Raw genomic sequence first — 12,304 nt, forward strand, 5'->3', positions numbered from 1 at the left:
TGCTCCCCTAACTAATCACATAAGATTGTCCTCCTGCCAGGTGGCCTGCCTACTGACTCACCTGTCAGCAGCTCCCATCAGGGCATATCTGAAGCTTCTCTTTTTTCCACACTAAAGCTTTCCCACTCTTCTGTCTGCTTTTGAGTCTCTGCCAACTGCAAGTGATGGTGGCTGACTCTCTTGCAGGCTCTGATTGAATAGCCTTTGCTTGTTCTCATTTGGGTGATTTTCATTTATTTCCAATCAACAAGCCCTCCCCACATACACAGAACAAACCAATAGCTTTGCTATTCAAAGAATAACCACATATACAACCATGGAGGGAATCCATACCAGATAGCTATAAAAATCTACACAGCCCTTCATTCTTTAGTATGGACAGACAGCTGAAGCCACCAGAGTCAGAGAAAAGCAGCAGCATACAGAAGATAAAGAAAATAGAACAGATTGACCTTGTAGGACATCTGTCCTTCAGAGGCTTGAAACAAGCTTGAAAACATTCTAATTAGATCTTTGGTGAATTCTGAGAACTACGAAACCAAAACAGTGGGCTGTGAAAAACAAGGAAATAAAAACTCTCTTGGAAATTAAAAATGGATTGCTAAAATTAAAATGATTAGGAGGTTGAGAAATTCTAATACAACAGAGGAAAAATGTGAATGTATGGCAGAAAAGATAAGCCACTTTTTGCAACATTTTCATAGCTAAATCCAGAAATGATTAGAAGTAGGAGCCCCTGGCGTATGTTCCATAGGCTGTTGAAAAGAACATATATTCATTAGCTTTGAATGGTGTATTCTGTATATGTCTACTAATCTCATTTGTTCTAGGGTCACATTTAAGTCCCTTATATCTTTGTTTCGTTTCTGTTTAGAGGATCTATCTGGTTCTGCCAGACAGGTGTTAAAGTCCCCAGCTATTATGGTGTTATGTGATATCATATTGCTCAGACCAATCAAGGTCTGTTTCATAAATCTTGGAGCATTTAAGTTAGGTGAATATATATTTAGAATTGAAATGTCCTCTTCTTGTATTGTTCACTTGATCAGAATGAAGTGGCAAAAAACCCACAGTTAATGCCATACTGAATGAGTAAAACTGAAAGCTTTTCCAACTTAGAAGTGGAACCAGACAAGGATGTCCTCTGTTGCCACTACTATTCAATATAGTGCTGAAAGTTCTAGCCAATGCAATCAGACAAGAAAAGGATATAAATGGCATCCAAATAGGGGCAGAGGAGGTCAAACTTTCACTCTTTGCAGATGATATGATCTTATACTTAGAGAACCCCAGAAATTCAACCACAAAACTCCTGGAAGTGATTAAAAAAAAAAAAAAAGTACAGTAACATCTCAGGGTATAAAATCAATGTCTACAAATCAATAGCCTTTGTATATGTCAATAACAGCCAAGACGAGAAGCTAATCAAGGACACAATTCCCTTTACAGTAGCTTCAAAGAAAATGAAATACCTAGAAATATACATAACAAAAGAGGTTAAGGTTCTCTACAAAGGACCTCTTATGAAACCCTAAGAAGAGAAATAGTAGAAGACATTAACAAATGGTTAACCATGCTCCTGGCTGGGAAGACTCAATATTGTTAAAATGTCTATACTACCCAAAGCCATCTACAGATTCAGTGCAATCCCCATTAGTACCAGAAAAAAAATAGTTCTTTGTTTCCTATGGAACCAGAAAAAAACCCATATGGGCAAGCCAATTTTCAGTAATAAAAACAAAGCCAGAAGAAGTATCACTTTACCAGACTTTAGGCTGTAAGTCCAGGGTGATCAAAACAGTATGGTAATGGTACAAAAATAGAGATATAGACATTTGGAACAGAATAGAAAACGAAGAGATGAAACCAGTCTCTTACAGCCACCTGATCTTTGATAAACCAAACAAAAGCATACACTGAAGAAAAGAATCCCTATTCAATAAATGGTGTTGGAAGAACTGGATAACCACATATAAAAGACTAAAACTGGACTTGCATCTTTGACCATTACAAAAAATGAGTCAAGATGGATAAAAGATTTAAATATAAGACATGAAATGATAAAATCCCAAAAGAAAGTATGGGAAAAACTCTTGAGGATGTTGTCCTGGGGAAAGATTTTATGATGACTTTAGTGGCAGTCACAACAACAAAAATAAATGGGACTTGAACTGAAATGTTTCTGCACAGCTAAGGATGCAATAATCAAAGCAAATAGACAACTTTCAGAATGAGAAAAGATATTATCAATCTGACCAACATTTGATAACTAGGATCTATAGAGAACTCAAATTAATCAAGAGCCAACAATTCCATATTTCACTGGGCAAGAGACACGAACAGAACCTTCTATGAGGAAGACAGACCAATGGCTAGAATATGAAAAAAATGCTCATCGTCCCTAATCAGAGAAATGCAAATCAAAACCGTCCTGAATCATCATCTAACCCAGTAAGATTAGCCCACATTAAGTCCCAAAGTTGCAGATGCTGGGGCAGATGTGGAGAGACTGGAACACTTTTACACTGTTGGTGGGACTGCAAACTAATACTCTTTGGAAAGAGGTATGGAGAATCCTCAAGGAACTCAAATTAGATCTCCCATTTGACCCCACAATTCCATTACTAGACATTTATCCAGAAGAAAAAATATCATTTTATCATAAGGACATTTGCACTAGTTTATCAAAGCACAATTTATGATCACCAAAACAAGGAAACAACCTGAATGCCTATCATTAAACTGTGGTATATGTTTACCACAGAATACTCTTCTGTCATAATAAAGATGGTGATTTTACATATTTTGTATTAACCTGGATGGGGTTGAAACACATTCTTCTAAGTATCACAAGAATGGAAAAGCAAATATCCAATGTACTCAATACTAACATGAATCTAGTAGACGATCTAATTCACGTCCACAGAGGAGAAAAACTCATTTCAATTCAAGTTGGGTGGAGGGGGATTGAGGGAAGAGGAAGATGGAAGGAGGGGAGGGGAGGTTCGGAGTACTCTCAATGGGCACAACGTAGGGGTGTATGGCACACCTTTGGGGTGTGGGATATAACTGCAAGAAGGACTCTACCTAACAAACTCAAATATTATGACCTGGTTGTTTATACAAGAAAGAAAGAAAAGAAAGAAAAAAAGAAAAGAAAAAGAAAAGGGTTGTGAAAAAAGCATCATCTAATGCTGGGAAGCTGCCTGGATCCAGGTTCCAGAGCTCAATGCTCTTTCTCCAGCTCAGTTCTAACCCTTCATGCCTTTGGATGAGACACTTCCTGAGAAGTATACACTATTTTCTAGCAGGTATTCCTTTTTCCTTCATTTTTATAAGTTAAATCATCTGGTCCAACACCTCATTCCTCTCAGCAGAGAGAAAAACCTAGACAGTCTTACAGGAAGGTCAGAGGAGTTGCCAAAAGTCATATGAAAAAATAGACCAGATTAAAACTTGGGTTTCTAAATTTCAGACCAGTGTGTTGTGCTCTGGGGACAAAAGGAAGAGGTCAAAAGAAAGAGGGAACCCTTAAACCAGCTAAGGTAGCTGCTTCACAGTTTTGGTCCCCAAAACAAAGCTGGTGGTCGGGGTGGCCCCATGCTTCACCCTGGTTTGGCTCTTTGGTATGATGTCACTTACTGACAAGCAGGGTGTTGAAAGCACCCCTCAGAGAGGCGTTGGGAAGATGCAAGGCAGGTTACTGAGAAGTTAATCTCCAGTAGGCTTGTAGCAACCTAACTCTGAGGCGGGCTCCCAGTGCACCTTGGATACAGGCCTCCAGAGCAAAGATACAGCAAGTCACGCAGAAGAGGCGCAGGGGCAGCCTGCCATTTTATTGGAGGCATCCTTGCAGGAAGGAAGGCCCGTCTGTCACATCAGCTTTGCCGTGGATGGGAAGGCAGCCCCATCAGAGCCCCAGCCCTAAGGCAGGAGGGGGTAGTCACGATGGCACTCCTTGGCCCTTGGCTAAGGTCAAGAAGCGCAGCAAAGAGGGCCTGGGAAGGAATGCGCAGGGCTCGGGCACCAGATGCTGCAGCCTCAGGGTCCCACCCAGCCCCAGCCTGGGCTGCAGCTGTTAGGGGAGGGCCCAGGAGCTACGTGGCCGGGCCCTGGCCTGGCGCACAGAGGTGGGAGTGGGAGAAGATGGGCCCTCAGAAAAGGATCAACAGAAACAGAGCGGAGGCGGTGAGGATGTAGGGGAGTTTGCAGGATGGGGCAGGGCTGGCAAAGAGACGGGCCACGGCCACATTGGGGTTGCCCTGGGCAGGGTGAAACCACTTCTGGAGACATCGCCCACTGTGCCGGCGCTCGGGGCTCGCCTTGAAGAGGTTGCTCCAAATCTTTTCGCACAGGTCAGCCGGTGTGGGGAAGTAGTGGGGGAAAGGGAGGCACTGGGCTCCTGCCGGGCAATGGTTCCTCCCTGCGGGCACAGGCGGGGGCAGCTCACCTCCGCTGCGCGGCCCTCTGTGCCTGCCACGCCTCCCCCGCCACCTGCCCCGGCCCCACCACTCACCCCGGCTCCAGTCCCAGCCGACGTGCCAGTGGGCTTTGCAGGTGTAGGACGAGCTGCAGTCCTTCCACCATTCCTCGCAGTCCTCCCGGCACAGCGGGACAGCCGCAGCCCGCTGTCCTCGGCTGCTCGGGGCCGCCTGGGGCGTGCACAGCCAGAGACAGAACGTTACAGCACAGGCCTGGAGACTGCTAATAGCTACCGTGGTACCTTATCTCTTTGCCAAGTCTCTAGGCATTATTTAACAAGAAGTGACAACAATGAGGCTATTAGTTTGTCCCAGGCTGTTCAGCTAGTAGGTACAGAAGATGGGGTTCCAGCTCAGGTCTGCCTCATTCTCCCTTGGTGAGAGTTTCTCATCCCACTGCTGTCATCGGCCCACTCTCCCCACCAGCGGCTTCCGGCTCTGATTTTGTCTAGAAGGGGACAAAACTGCCTGCTCCTCTGAGCATGCTGGGGGCGCCAGCATGGGACTGGAGGGACATCCTGGCTCTTAGTATTAGCGACAAGGCATGGCACAGATCAGCCCCTGCCTCCCGCCCCAGGCTTGTTACCGGCCGGATCCAGGGCCCCAGGTTTGGGGAGCACTCATAGAAGCAGATGGCCTGGATGAAGTGCTTGAGGCAGCCAGGCAGCAGCAGTCCGCAGTGAACCAGGCTGAAGTTGTAGAGTGGAGACACCTCCAGGTGGGCCTCCCAGCTGGTCTTGGCTGTGCAGCAGGCACTGTCCTTCCAGGGTGTGCACTGGAGGTGGGGAAGAAGCAAGAGGCACAGGGAATCGGGGCAGGGGCTGGTGAGTGTCTGGGGCAGAAAGGCGGCAGATTGAAAGTATCCCTTAAGAGGAGGCCTGAGCAAGTGGGATGCCTTTAGCCAGCAAGCCCCTATACAGAGGGGGACCCAGATAATACCCTATACAGGAGGAACATAACTTTTGGAGTCTCAGCTCCTACGAAGTTGAGGTCTTTGTGGGAAAAGCAGCAGGGAGGAGCCCCCGTGAGACCCAGGGGAATCTGGGGCTGCATTGGGAGGAGGGACTCAAGCTAAATGCCGGCTTGGCTTCTCCTGGGAGTTGGGAAGGGGCTGCTTAGGTCGTGTTTTCCCAGGGCCTGTTGGCAAGGAGGCTTGTTTTAATCCATGCGGAACCGCCTGACCCTGCTCCCAAGTGGCCAAAGTAGCCCAGAGCTGAGAACTTTGAATCAATCACTTAGTTCTTACAGTGCCAAAAAGGCAAACTTTGCTTAAATCCCAACCCAAGGAACCAAACCATCAGGGTTGAGGGGTCCAGGACTATCTGGGCATTTGTCCGCTGTCCACTCCCAGGCCGTGCCACGCTGCTGCACCTCATCATAGAGCTTGTCTTCTGGGCTGGGCTTTCTCTTGTGGGGTCTGGCATCCATGCAGACGTTGACTAGCTCGTCCCCAGCCCAGATAGGCATGACTGTCCACAAACCGAGCAGGAGCTGCCACCACCATGCCATGGCCTGCTGCAGAGAGGGGACACATGCTGCTCACTCGGTGGAGAGGATGCCCCACCCCACCCTGTTCCCTCAAAGGACTGCCACACTCTGGCTGCTCCTGGGACCTTCTACCTGAGGCAGCATGATAGAATGTCAGGGCAGGTGGTGTAATCCTTAGAGGTCTGACAGCCCTACCCCCAACCACTGTATAGACGCAGAGATGAACCCTAAGGTGAGAATCCAGCCGTGTGTCCCCTCTGTAGCTGCCTCTAGCCGGAGTCCTCTCCTCTAGGGCAGTAGTTCTGCCTCTTCCAGACCAACCCATCTTACACCCCTTCCAAGCACCATGCAGGGGTAGCCAAATGCTAGCAGCCTTACTGGACCCTCAGAGCCAGGGGCATGCCTGAGCGTGAGTCCCACGGGAGGAGCTTTCCACATCCAAAGCCCATTTCCATCACACAGACAAGAATGACCTTTCCCATGGTGTTTGCTGTGCACTGTGTGTTCAGTTCTGCTCTGGATAATGGTGGTAATGGGAGGGAATGCAAAGAGACAAAAGCCAGAAAGATAAGGAGCCCCCTGCCTCACTCATCCAATCCTCAGGAAACAGCGTCCCCCCAGCCTGCACCACCCAAGAGCCCATGGCTCCCCTGTCCCTCAGGCCTGGCAGAGGCCTGCCCTGGGCCCATCCTGGTGAAACTAGAAATTCTAGCCTGTGTTCCGAGCCTCAGACATCCTGGGGATGAAGACCGTAGCCCCCTCCCCCATTACAGCCCATCCTGGAGTCCAAATCTAAGGCCGATCTCTCTCCATGGCACCCATTTCAAGCTCGGAGTATTTTTTATGGAATCAAGTATGTTAGGTAAAAAAAGGAAAGACGCTTTTAGCATCCCCCCCATACTCACTGTGAAGGCAGGAGCCTTCCAGAGGCTCCCTCCCATTTCCAGCAATGTGAGTCTGAAGGGAATTCTACGATCCTGCCCATTTATCGCCCGATCTACTTTCTACTAGGTCCAGGTGCAGGAGCCAAACTCCAGGTGGCTCCAGTTAAACAGTCTGACCCAACAGTGCCGGCCTCCCACCCTCCTTTGGGTTTCAAACAGTCTGCCTCCTCAGGGAAACAGAGACTCCATGCTGGGTAAGATCTGGGGTTCTTCAGTCTGATACTGGGTTCAGCTCTCAGCTCTGCTACTCACTAACTGGCTGACCTTGAGAAAATTACTCAAACTCTCTATGTGTCACTTTTCCCACCTATAAAGGAAGTTGTAATGGGGCTCTGGGAAAAAGAAATTAATGAGAAAGTTCATTTACAAAAAGAAAAAGCCACTTGTCATTGCCCCTAGCTCAGAGTAAATCTTACTGGTTTAATTCGATTCTGTTCTGCTCTGAGCCCTTTCCCTCCCTCCCTCCCTCTCTGGTCCCACAGGTGTGCTCCATCAGTCTGTCACCTGGTGGAATGAGTATCCATGTCCTCTCACAGCCCACGGGAGACCAGGTTCTTGCTGCAGAGCGGGCCCAGCCAGGTGCAGAGAGGAAGTGTGGCCTTAGGGAGCCAAGAATTTAAACTATGATGAAATCCAAAGCAAACAAAACACAAGAAGCCCCCCTATGATCCGCAAGATAGTCTCCCTTAGCACAGAGGGACCACTGTCCTGTGAAATAGGCTACAAATGTTCTCAGCAATGATAATATTACAGGGGTCTCTTTCTCAGCTGAGAAAAGACTGGAAACTTGGACGGGACTCCTAGGAGAGTCCCAAAGATAAGAAATATGCTGGAAAAGGGGCCCATTTCACGGCCTTTTTTTTTTTTTTGCTTACTCATCTCCATCTGACCTGAATATAATCTCTTTGTTTTCTTTTTTTAATATTTTTATTATTAAATCATAGCTGTGTACATTAATGCAATCATGGGGCACCATTCACTGGTTTTATAGACCATTTGACGTATTTTCATCACACTGGTTACCATAGCCTTCCTGGCATTTTCTTAGTTATTATGTTAAGACATTTATATTCTACATTTAGTAAGTTTCACATATACCCTTGTAAGATGCACCGCAGGTGTAATCCCACCAATCACCCTCACTCTGCCCATCCTCCCCCCTCCTCTCCCTCTCCCCTTTCCCCATATTCTTAGGTTATAACCTGGTTATAGCTTTCATATGAAAGCTATAAATTAGTTTCATAGTAGGGCTGAGTACATTGGATACTTTTTCTTCGATTCTTGAGATACTTTGCTAAGAAGAATATGTTCCAGCTCCATCCATGTAAACATGAAAGAGGTAAAGTCTCCATCTTTCTTTAAGACTGCATAATATTCCATGGTGTACATATACCACAATTTATTAATCCATTCATGTGTCGATGGGCACTTGGGCTTCTTCCATGACTTAGCAATTATGAATTGGGCTGCAGTAAACATTCTGGTACAAATATCTTAGTTATACTGTGATTTTTGGTCTTCTGGGTATATACCTAGTAGAGGAATTGTAGGTCTATTTTTAGATCTCTAAAAGTGTTCTCCAATACGTTCCTTTCAGAAAGATACGTTCCTTTTGCCTGTTTTTATAACAAGTTCCCTCTCCAAAAGAGTAGAAGTTTCACGGATAGGAAATTAAAACAAAACACTCAAAGCATTTTTAACTGAGGAAAATAAAGCACACTCTGCATTGTTCAGCTACACAGTTGATGGGCGAGACATGTTTTATTATCTTGTTGGAGAAAGATGTTTCCCACACCTGGGTAATCACAGCCACTGAGTAGTAAGCTCTGACAAGGACCCAGGCACTGGGCTGGTGCTATTTGCATATGGTCTGACATCTCAAAATGACCCCCAGAATAAGCACTTTCCTTGTTTCAGCTGTGAGGAAACTGAGGCTCCACTGGGCGAGGTGGAGATAGGATCTGAATTTAAGCATATGAGACTCCCTAAGTACTTTAGACCTCCAAGACTGAAGGAGTAGAGACTGCCTGGGTCTCAAGTGATAACTGCTTTTTGAAACAAGTGAAATGCTATGATCAGATTGTGTGTGTGTGTGTGTGTGTGTGTGTAGACCTGTGCTGGCTTTCCCCAGGAACAGTACTGGTTTCCAGCCCAGCTTCCCTTGTCCCCACCTTAGGAGAGGCAGGAGTCTCCTCTTTCAGGTCCGAGAGAAAATGGTAACACATCTCTATAGCATAAGTCTCTTCACAAGCATGCCCTCTTGGCAGGGCGAGAAACAGGCTCTTGTGTTCTGTTCAATTCCTCAGAAATTGGAAGCTGTAAGCCTTGAAGAGGTAAGAGATTTGGGGTTTAACTTTAAGGGGCCAAGAATCCAGAAATGAATCACAAAAGTAATTACAGAAATGGAAAACGGGTCCTCTGTTAACTGTCCTTCATGCGGAGGGAAGGACAAGGAGTTGCTGACAATCTCTAGGACAAAGCTGAAGGAAATGAGCTAAAATTACAGGCAGCGCAGGTGCAGGTGGAGGGAGGGAGGGACACGTTCCCAAGCCCGGCTGCTTTTCAGGGAACTGGCAAGCTGACCAGCGTCTGCTCTCACGAGAGGCAGTTTGTGGCCCTTGAGCAAAGCTCATTTTTGCCTTATTGTGACTGAGTCTTCCAGAGAAATCTGTTTTCTGATGGAAAGCTGATAAACCCAAGCTGGCTGAGGATGTTGCCATTTGAAGGAGCAGATCCAAAATGATTTTATTCTTTAAAAAAAAAACCCATGACAAAACAGAAGACTTAAGTTGCCAAGAGAAGAGGGACAGTGGTGTTCTGAAGGCTCTGAGGGAGGACGAGGAGGGTGAGGGCTGGTGGGGGCCACAGGGATGCTGGGCAGAGATGACTGTCCTCCCCACCCCCTGTCATGAGGGGTGAAGCCCCCTGATTTTGAACAGACTGAGCAGGCAAAGAACCAACACAGGGATCTCTGAAGTTGGAGACCAGGTGGTGGGGACGTTGGTGATTCATTGTTCTTTGTGGGTCTTAGGTGTCTTTGTCATGTCACAATCTATTGACTGTTCTTTTTTTTTAAATCATAGCTGTATACATTAATGCAATCCTGGGGCACCATGCATTGGTTTTATATACAATTTGAAATATTTTCATCACACTGGTTAACATAGCCTTCCTGGCATTTTCTTAGTTATTGTGTTAAGACATTTATATTCTACATTTAGTAAGTTTTACATGTACCCTTGTAAGATGCACCGCAGGTGTAATCCCACCAATCACCCTCCCTCCACCCATCCTCCCCTCTCGCCTTCCCTCCCTTTCCCCTTTCCCCATATTCTTAGGTTATAGCTTTCACATGAAAGCTATAAAGTAGTTTCATAGTAGGGCTGAGTACATTGGATACTTTTTCTTCCATTCTTGAGATACTTTGCTAAGAAGAATATGTTCCAGCTCCATCCATGTAAACATGAAAGAGGTGAAGTCTCCATCTTTCTTTAAGGCTGCATAATATTCCATGGTATACATATACCACAATTTATTAATCCATTCATGGGTCGATGGGCACTTGGGCTTCTTCCATGACTTAGCAATTATGAATTGGGCTGCAATAAACATTCTGGTACAAATATCTTAGTTATACTGTGATTTTTGGTCTTCTGGGTATATACCTAGTAGAGGAATGGTAGGATCGAATGGCAGGTCTATTTTTAGATCTCTAAGTGTTCTCCAAACATCTTTCCAAAAGGACCATATTAGTTTGCATTCCCACCAGCAGTGTAGAAGTGTGCCCTTTTCTCTATATCCACGCCAACATCTCTGGTTTTGGAATTTTGTGATATGGGCTAATCTTACTGGAGTTAGATGATATCTCAAAGTAGTTTTGATTTGCATTTCTCTGATGATTAAGGATGGTGAGCATTTTTTTCATATGTCTGTATGCCGTGTGCCTGTCTTCTTCAGAGAAGTTTCTCTTCAAGTCCTTTGCCTACCCTGAGATGGGATCACTTGTTCTTTTCTTGCTTATACGTTTAAGTTCTCTGTGGATTCTAGTTATTAAACCTTTGTTTAAGAGACATAACCTGCAAATATCTTCTCCCATTCTGAGGGCTGTCTGCTTGCTTTACTTACTGTGTTCTTGGCTGTGCAGAAGCTTTTTAGTTTGATCAGGTCCCAGTAGTGTATTTTTGATGCTGCTTCAATTGCCCTGGGGGGTCCTCATAAAATATTCGCCCAGGCTGATGTCTTCAAGAGTTTTCCCTGTACTGTCTTCTAGTATTTTTATAGTTTCATGTCTTAAGTTTAAATTTTAATCCAGTGAGAGTCTATCTTAGTTAATGGTGAAAGGTGTGGGTCAAGTTTCAGTCTTCTACAGGTCACCAGCCAGTTCACCCAGCACCATTTGTTAAATAGGGAATCTTTTCCCCAGGGAATGTTTTTAATTGGCTTGTCAAAGATCAAATAACGGTAAGTAGCTGGATTCATCTCTTGGTTCTCTATTCTGTTCCAGATATCTATTTCTCTGTTTTTTTTTTTTTTTTGTAGAGACAGAGTCTCACTTTATGGCCCTCGGTAGAGTGCCGTGGCCTCACACAGCTCACAGCAACCTCCAACTCCTGGGCTTAAGCGATTCTCTTGCCTCAGCCTCCCGAGTAGCTGGGACTACAGGTATTTCTCTGTTTTTGTGCCAGTACCATGCTGTTTTGATCACTATTGATTTACAGTACAGTCTCAGGTCTGGTAGCATAATTCCTCCCACTTTGTTTTTATTTCTGAGTAATGTCTTGGCTATTTGAGTTTTTTTTCTGATTTCATATAAAACGAAATATTATTTTTTCAAGATCTTTAAAGTATTACAGTGGAGCTTTAATAGGGATTGCATTAAAATTGTATATTGCTTTGGGTAGTATGGACATTTTAACAATGTTGATTCTTTCCAGCCATGAGCATAGTATGTTTTTCCATCTGTTAACATCTTCAGTTATTTCTTTTCTTAGAGTTTCATAGTTCTCTTTATAGAGATCTTTCACATCCTTTGTTAGATAAACTCCTGAATATTTCATCTTCTTTGGCACTACTGTGAACGGAATAGAGTCCTTGACTGTTTTTTCAGCTTGACTATTGTTGGTATATATAAAGGCTACGGATTTATGAGTGTTTATTTTGTAACCTGAGACGCTGCTGTATTCCTTGATCACTTCTAAGAGTTTTGTAGTAGAATCCCTGATGTTTTCCAGATATACAATCATATCATCTGAGAAGAGTGAAAGTTTGATCTCTTCTGACCCTATGTGGATACCCTTGATCGCCTTTTCTTCCCTAATTGCAATGGCTAAAACTTCCATTATAATGTTAAAGAGCAGTGGAGACAATGGGCAACCTTGCCTGGTTCCTGAT

General features: G+C 45.0%; 1 protein-coding gene across 1 annotated transcript; it reads right to left on the bottom strand.

Moving 5' to 3' along the window:
• Positions 1–4,154: 4,154 nt before the first annotated feature.
• IZUMO1R (IZUMO1 receptor, JUNO) lies at positions 4,155–5,990 on the bottom strand. Its single transcript, XM_053559985.1, has 4 exons — positions 5,853–5,990; positions 5,068–5,256; positions 4,517–4,652; positions 4,155–4,423 (listed from the first exon to the last, which is right to left on the bottom strand). The coding sequence occupies exons 1-4, from the start codon at positions 5,988–5,990 to the stop codon at positions 4,155–4,157; spliced, it is 732 nt and encodes a 243-aa protein (XP_053415960.1).
• Between the last annotated feature and the right edge of the window lie 6,314 nt (positions 5,991–12,304).

The sequence above is a fragment of the Nycticebus coucang genome, chromosome 14 (genome assembly GCF_027406575.1).
Source record: "Nycticebus coucang isolate mNycCou1 chromosome 14, mNycCou1.pri, whole genome shotgun sequence".
NCBI lineage: Eukaryota > Metazoa > Chordata > Mammalia > Primates > Lorisidae > Nycticebus > Nycticebus coucang.

Coding starts and splice junctions, on each gene's coding strand:
- IZUMO1R (XM_053559985.1), bottom strand. CDS start 5,990: ATGGCATGGTGGTGGCAGCTCCTGCTCGGTTTGTGGACAGTCATGCCT. Junction 4,653..5,067: donor TGGGGCCCTGGATCCGGCCG/GTAACAAGCCTG, acceptor TGCACGCCCCAG/GCGGCCCCGAGCAGCCGAGG. Junction 4,424..4,516: donor CGGCTGGGACTGGAGCCGGG/GTGAGTGGTGGG, acceptor CTGTGCCCGCAG/GGAGGAACCATTGCCCGGCA.